This window comes from Cydia splendana, chromosome 26 (assembly GCF_910591565.1).
Source record: "Cydia splendana chromosome 26, ilCydSple1.2, whole genome shotgun sequence".
Taxonomy (NCBI): Eukaryota; Metazoa; Arthropoda; class Insecta; order Lepidoptera; family Tortricidae; genus Cydia; species Cydia splendana.
The window spans coordinates 11,401,335-11,409,360 of NC_085985.1; the positions used below are offsets into that span (position 1 = coordinate 11,401,335).

An 8,026-nucleotide genomic window follows, 5' to 3' on the forward strand; every position below is an offset into this window, starting at 1 on the left:
ACACCAAACATACAGTATAAAAAATTATTTCCAGTACAGACGGACTTCTAATCATTGATAGAAGTCCGTGTGTACGTCTATTTTATGTTAGATCGATGGTCGATTTGACGCTACAAAAAGAAGTGTTTGTTTCAGGCTCGCCTATACATAATTATATTTGCATTTGGTCCTGAATAATTAACAATGTAGTACATCTCGCTCGCTTGCCATTTAACGCGAATTTAGAGCCGCCATAAAAGAAAAAATCACCAACGTTTTCCAAGTGGCAATTTCCATCGTCAATGGGTAGCGGTTCTGGCGACAGATTGGTGCATGGTGTCATGGAGCACCTGGTTTTGTACCCTTGTGTACCCTTCACCGGCCAAGTCACACAACATTAACTATAATAATAAAGAAATCGCAGTAAGGAACCTTAGACTTGGCACGACTTTGTCTAGATTTCATTACTTTTTAGAGATAAACAAGCAGCTCCATCGAGACTTGGCTAGTTTTTTACAGAATGTTTTTGGTGGGATTTATATCTACTCTGTGCCTTTGACAAAGCTGTCAAACAAGAAACTTCGTCCGTATAAAAATAAAAACTAAATTACAAATATTACAATAGGTACACTTTTACATGGATTATGTAAATACAAAATGGTATGTTCAAATAATTTTAGGTAACATCGTATAAACTTGCACAAGGAAACCGTAACAGATACAATTATCCTTTAAAAAAAGCAAGTATTTGTGCAACAAGAGAGATAAGTTGGTACTTGCAGCGAGTGCTGATTTCGAGTCTCAAACAAGCGTAGGATTTCTGTTAAACCTAATTTTCAACGTAGTAGGAGTTATTTCATGCTTTGAAAAGTACCACCAAAAGAGATTGTACCTACGACTAAGTTAAGGGAAGTATAAAAGGAACCCTTGATATTGTTCCTGTCACGTAACGTATAAAAGGAACCCTTGATATTGTTCCTGTCACGTAACGTATAAAAGGAACCCTTGATATTGTTCCTGTCACGTAACGTATAAAAGGAACCCTTGATATTGTTCCTGTCACGTAACGTATAAAAGGAACCCTTGATATTGTTCCTGTCACGTAACGTATAAAAGGAACCCTTGCTATTGTTCCTGTCACGTAACGTATAAAAGGAACCCTTGATATTGTTCCTGTCACGTAACGTATAAAAGGAACCCTTGATATTGTTCCTGTCACGTAACGTATAAAAGGAACCCTTGATATTGTTCCTGTCACGTAACGTATAAAAGGAACCCTTGATATTGTTCCTGTCACGTAACGTATAAGTAAGTAGGTATTACCTATTAAGGAAAGAACTTTTAAAACCTAAGTACCGAAGTAAAAAAATATATAAAATAAATAAGTAAATAATTCAGCCTATATACGTCCCACTGCTGGGCACAGGCCTCCTCTCATGCGCGAGACGGCTTGGGCTATAGTCCCCACGCTAGCCCAATGCGGATTGGGGGCTTCACATACACCTTTGAATTTCTTCGCAGATGTATGCAGGTTTCCTCACGATGTTTTCCTTCACCGAAAAGCTAGTGGTAAATATCAAATGATATTTCGTACATAAGTTCCGAAAAACTCATTGGTATACGAGCCAGGATTTGAACCTGCGACCTCCGGATTGAAAGTCGGACGTCATATCCACTCGGCCACCTAAAAAAGTATATAAAGTCGATGAAAAAAGTAAAGCATACCTACTACTTTAAGCACGCTATACGCTTTTTAAAGTGCTACTTTTGGAGTATTTCTAAAATAGTTTCTTTTGTCCGCAGGTACACCGCCGGTGGTAAGCATTGAAATGTTTTATTTTCCTCCGTGTTACAAGATGTAGTGCATAATCCTTTGTCAACTTATTTGAGGTCATTTACAGTCCCGTCCCGTTCGCACGCTAAAACCGCATCAGAACAACCGCCTATATTTTTCTTACAATAGCATATGCTATGTCATTTTCCAACCCTTTTTTCCCTCAGAATACTGAAAAAATGAACCTTGAAATCTTCATAATAAATATTTTCCGTCATCAAGAGAATTTCCATACTATATAAGCGAGCTTTAGTCTAACATGCAAAAATCCGAACGCAAATCATCAAAAGATACAAACCCCGAAACAAACGAAAAAGATAAGAAGAAAAAAAACGAGAAAAAAGGTTATTTTAACGAGTCGTCATCGTCGGGTGACGAAGGCTGGTTTTTCACAATTGCCGAGTCTGATAGTACAGAAAGTCAAATTGATGCCAAGAAAGTAAAAGAAGATAAGGATAAAAAAGACCCAAAGGCTAACCCACTGAAGGACTCTGAGTCACCTGCCAGTGATAAGAAACGTAAAAAAGAAAAGAGTGGAAACAGCACTATTAAATCAGATGGACCATTAAAGGATTCCGAATCTTCCAACAGTGACGGTAAAAATAAGAAAAATAAAAATATAGTAAAGGATAGAAAAAGCAGTAATAAACCAGGAGAAAGTTCCAAAATATCGTCGTTTCTAAATAAACTTGTGAAAGATTCTGATTCATCTGACAGTAATAGCGGCAAAAACAGGAATATTAAAAAAACAGATGAAAAAGGAAAAGAAAGCTCACCTCCAGCTAATTTTCTAAAGGATTCTGAATCAGAAGTCAGTAACAAAAAAACACGAAAAGAAAGTAATAGAAAAGGCAGTATTACAGTAGACAACAATTCCCCATTGAAAGACTCCGACTCTTCTGACAGTAATAGAAATAATAATAATAAAAGTAAACCAAGAGAAAAGAAAGGAGGTACTAAAGCAACTGATCTGCTGAAAGATTCTGATTCGTCTGTCAGTAACGGTAAAAATAAAAAAAATAAAGAAAATGTTAGGAAACAAAGTACGAAAAAGCAACCATCTAAGCCATTGCAGGACGCAGGATCTTCTGACAGTGATGTTGGTACTATAAATACAAAGAAAAAGAAAGAAAATGTGAAAAAAGATAGCTAAACAGACTATGCGTCTTCAAACAGTCACGAAATTAATAAACATGTAAGAAAAGAGGATAGGAATATGCTAAATTAAATTACTTATAAACTTTCTGTCAGTGACATTTATAAGAAAAAGAAGGAAAGTGTAACAAAAGGTTATGTTATGAGTCTTCAAACAAAGATACTGTTAATAGAAACTAATATAATAGAACCTTATAAAAACTATGAAACTTCAGAGAGCGAACTTTACAATGATAATGAAAAGGAAAATAAAAATTAAAGACCAAAGAATCAGCGACTAAATAGCGGCGGTTATTGAGCCACAAGAAATTGTCGCTAAAAGCCAAGTAATCGAAGTAACGCTCTTATATTAAAACGAGATGCTGAAATAACATGAATAGAGGAGAACTACGAGAGTTCGTTTTTTTATCATTAGAAAGAAATTAAGCGATCTTGACGTGTCTTTTTGTCATAGAAACACTTTTGAAAAATAAGTTACAGCAAATATATAACAATTATAAATCATATACTTACGATTTTTTACATTCTTTTGCTCTCACAAGTAAAATCAACTAATTTAAAAAAGGGTTTTTCAATAAATTTCAATAAAAAAACACGTCAAGATTGTTTGCTTTTTTTCTAATGCTAACTATAATATACGAACTATAATATACGTTTCTAAAAAATGTAATACCTTAGAGAAATATAAGTAAGAAAAGAGTAACTCCATACATCAGTTTTCTTACCAAAACGCGAGTTACTTCGTTGTCGACATCTAGCGTCAAATAGCTGAATTTATCAGTACTGCTAGTTGACAATAGATGTCACGACGTTCGAAATGTTTAATCCTCAATAATTTTCAGCGAATACGAGTATTATAACCCGATTAACCGGAACTCTACTTTCAACTCCTGCTTGTAATATTAGTTGTAAATTGTTTTAGTAGTACATTTTTCGTCAGCAGCCACACTTATAACACCCGGTGCCAAGTAGCGGTACTGATAAATCCACTACTTGACGCTAGATGTCGACTACGAAATATCTCGCGTTTTGGTAAGAAAACTGATGTATGAAGTTCCACACTTTCCTTACTCATACTCATACTCATTCTTTATTGGTAATAAGTAATTACATGTCAGCTTACATAACTAGTACAAATAACATTAAAAATTAAAATTAAATACATTAGCTACTTGCGTAGATTTCTATTTTTATCATTAATATTTCGCAGTCAGAAATTCTTCTATATTATAGAACGACCGCTCAACAAGCTTACTTATATTTCTCTTTGATAATACAAATAAAATAGAGCGAGTACCTAGAAGTTTTGTATGTAAAATGGGAGAATCTAAGCCTTGCCGTGGCCCTCGAGTCCAAAGGAAAAGTGAAGACTCCTGTGCTATCTGTGAGAAAGTTACTTACCTATAGGTAGTAAGTATATTACTCCAATAGCTCCCGCCGACTTAAGGCCACCCCACACTAGCGTCCCCCGAGCGTCGGCGTCTAGTCAACTCTATGGCTGCTGCTCGACGCAACGTTGGCGCAACTGCGCAGCGACGCCATTTTCCATAGCGCTGACTAGACGCCGACGCTCAAATCACGCTAGTGTAGGGTAGCCCTTATGGTCCAAATTATTTTATATATCTTCGTTCCAGCGGCGCGGCGTGACTATAATTTGAATGGCAAGTTCAAACACATGATGTGTAAATAGAAGCAACTCAGACAAGCCAAGCCAGAACATTAGTATTGATACTTTTTTTTTTAATTTATTTATACACCGTGTTTTTTTTGATTTCCGTTAATTTCAAGGGTGCATTCCTGAGCTTAAATCAAGTAACTTTCTCAAAGACACCGATGTTCTAATTAAGTCCATTTCGGAGATAATCCATAATTTATTTTTTTCCTATAAGGCCTCTACAAGCGTGTACACTTGCCTTAGGGCCGGCTTACATATTGATTAGTGTTTAGAATGAGTTCATACATTTGCTACTAAACTTAAGTACAATCTCGGTCGATTGATGTACGAAATGACATTGATATGTTACAGATTTCAATTGTTTGGTTGAGTTAAATGTAATGCCCGTGTTACAACAACGCTATATGCTACATTTAATTACTTTTTTAACAAAAAAAAAACAAAAAAGAAAAAAAAAAATTTTTTTTGAAAATTAACTATGCCATTTAGTTCTTATAAACGTACTTAACTATACCCCGAAGTTAACGGAATTCAATAAAAACACGGTGTATATTTAAATTTACAACTTACGTACTAAACATTTATATTCTCGCCAAACTGTTACGTTTGATGGCGAGGTGCGCTCAGTCTTACTACTTAAGTAGGGTAGGGTATTGCACTTGTGGGCTATACCATAGAGAAAAAATACAGTATAGAGTGCTCACTCCATACATCAGTTTTCGTACGTAAACGACTATTATTTTCGTAGTCGACATTTAACATCGAGTAGCCGAATTATCGGTACTGCTTCTTGACAATAGATGTCGCGACGACCGATAAGTCTAATGCTCAACAATTTTCAGCTAATATTATAACCGGATTTCGGAACTCTATTTTCACCTCCTTCTGTTTATAATATTAGTTGTAAATTGTTGTCCAATACAATTTTCGTGAGTCGCGACACTCGAGACATCTAGTATCAAGTAGCGGTACTGATAATTCCGCTACTCGATGCTATATGTCGACTACGAAAATAATAGTCGTTTAGTTTGGTACCAAAACTGATGTATGGAGTGAGCACTCTACGCTTACTATATTTCTCTATGACCATAGTTAAATACTAGACTACAGTTGGGTAGCTTTACGGTATTTATACATTATAAAGTTATATGTAAGGCGTCATCCATTAATTACGTCACACAAATTTAGAGTTTTTGAACCCCCTCCCCCCTTGTCACGCTTTTTCCTATATATCTCTATAACATGTACCTAATACTGTCTCATTTGGCATGCTACTACTTATTTTACGTCACCCGTTACGCGAGAAGAAAATCTCACTTCCTGGCCAAGGCAAGACGTAAAACTTTAGACAAACCACGGGCGGTAATTCGTAAAGCCCCAGATCGCATATTTATGGTACAAACATGCACCTGTGATCTGGAGCATTTACGAATTCACCTCCCTAGGTATGTAATGTACTATACTAGGTTGATTTGTAGTGTAAATTGTGTTAAGATTGTCCCATAATGGTTTATTTATTAATGTTAATTGCCCAATGCTTCAGATGTACGACTCTTACGCGCCAGTGCAGCAGCAGCGCAGCGGTATTAGTACCGGCGCGGCGGTGGGGGTCGGCGTCGCTGGGCTGGCTGCTGGTGGGCTCGCTGGCTACGCTCTCGGCGGAGGGTTCAGTAGCGACAGTCCACCGAGAGAGGAGGTAGGCTATGTTTAGTATCCTGGCACAGGCGCGGCGGTAGGGGTCGGCGTCGCTGGGTTGGCTGCTGGTGGGCTCGCTGGCTACGCTCTCGGCGGCGGGTTCAGCAGCGACAGTCCACCGAGAGAGGAGGTAGGCTATGTTTAGTATCCTGGCACAGGCGCGGCGGTAGGGGTCGGCGTCGCTGGGTTGGCTGCTGGTGGGCTCGCTGGCTACGCTCTCGGCGGCGGGTTCAGCAGCGACAGTCCACCGAGAGAGGAGGTAGGCTATGTTTAGTATCCTGGCACAGGCGCGGCGGTAGGGGTCGGCGTCGCTGGGTTGGCTGCTGGTGGGCTCGCTGGCTACGCTCTCGGCGGCGGGTTCAGCAGCGACAGTCCACCGAGAGAGGAGGTAGGCTATGTTTAGTATCCTGGCACAGGCGCGGCGGTAGGGGTCGGCGTCGCTGGGTTGGCTGCTGGTGGGCTCGCTGGCTACGCTCTCGGCGGCGGGTTCAGCAGCGACAGTCCACCGAGAGAGGAGGTAGGCTATGTTTAGTATCCTGGCACAGGCGCGGCGGTAGGGGTCGGCGTCGCTGGGTTGGCTGCTGGTGGGCTCGTTGGCTACGCTCTCGGCGGCGGGTTCAGTAGCGACAGTCCACCGAGAGAGGAGGTAGGCTGTGTTTATTAGTATCTTGGCACCGGCGCGGCGGTAGGATATATCAAAAAATAAGAAAAGTACAAAAAAAAGTTAAAAAGTAAAATTTAAGTAGTAAAGTTTTTTCAAATTTTAATTTTTAACGAGCAGAAACGTCTGCGAACGATGCTATTAAGCTTAGAATAAATTTTAAAAGTGGAAAAATTGCTGTCTTGGGTGAGACCTGAACTCCAGAGGCCGTGAGTACAGTAGGTAATTTTTCCACTTTTAAAATTTAAAAGTTTTTTCAAGTTGAAAAAAGTATAATTTTCTGTTACTTTAAACTGCAACTATTATTAAAACAAACAAAAAACCCGACTGTTTACATATATTTTTGAAATCTCAGTCTTTTCACTAGCTTTCATTTGGTACCGAATATCCGAGACGACATGAGCGAAAATCGATTTCTAGAAGACTTTTCGTTCGCTGACCGGTCCTCTAAAAGGCACTCGGGGCTGACGGGGCTCATGCACACATGCTCAGGTCCACACACGTTGCATAAAATACCCCTTTAAACGCAATGCGAGTTATCTAATATAATAATAAATAAATGATTTTTGATTTCTCTATTCCAGGTATCAGTCGCCGAATTCGGAGGTGGCGACGATTGGATGGAATAAATACAAAACACACCTACATAGTATTTTATAGAATTAAGCATCAGAACAAAACTAAACAAAAAGTCGAGGTTTTGTAAAAGCGGATGATACCTACAGTCAGTATTATTTACAGAATATACCTACACCGCGTTTCTTTCAAACTGTGTGAGGTTAGCCACACTATGAGGGGTGAATATGTAGATGTTGTATATAGATTATAGTGAACCATTAGGTACCAAACTTGGCTCAGTATTATGACGGGACGGTTGATAACAAATCAGACATACACACATAAATACATACGTAGACACTAGACATAGATACCTATATAGGTATAAGTAGACTGTTATAGTCGTAAAAAGATACATCTCTTCTACAAAACACCGACTTTTAAGCTTCATTTATGTATTATACTACGA

General features: G+C 38.7%; 1 protein-coding gene across 1 annotated transcript in view; it reads left to right on the forward strand.

Moving 5' to 3' along the window:
- The window catches only part of LOC134803459 (galectin-4-like), a 31,376-nt gene extending 23,733 nt beyond the window's left edge, over positions 1–7,643 (forward strand). Inside the window, exons 6-8 of the mRNA XM_063776278.1 lie at positions 1,783–1,796; positions 6,187–6,339; positions 7,584–7,643. Of these exons, the coding sequence (XP_063632348.1) occupies positions 1,783–1,796; positions 6,187–6,339; positions 7,584–7,628 (212 nt within the window). The 3' untranslated portion in view covers positions 7,629–7,643. The remainder of the gene's footprint in view (positions 1–1,782; positions 1,797–6,186; positions 6,340–7,583) is intronic.
- The last annotated feature ends 383 nt before the right edge of the window (positions 7,644–8,026 follow it).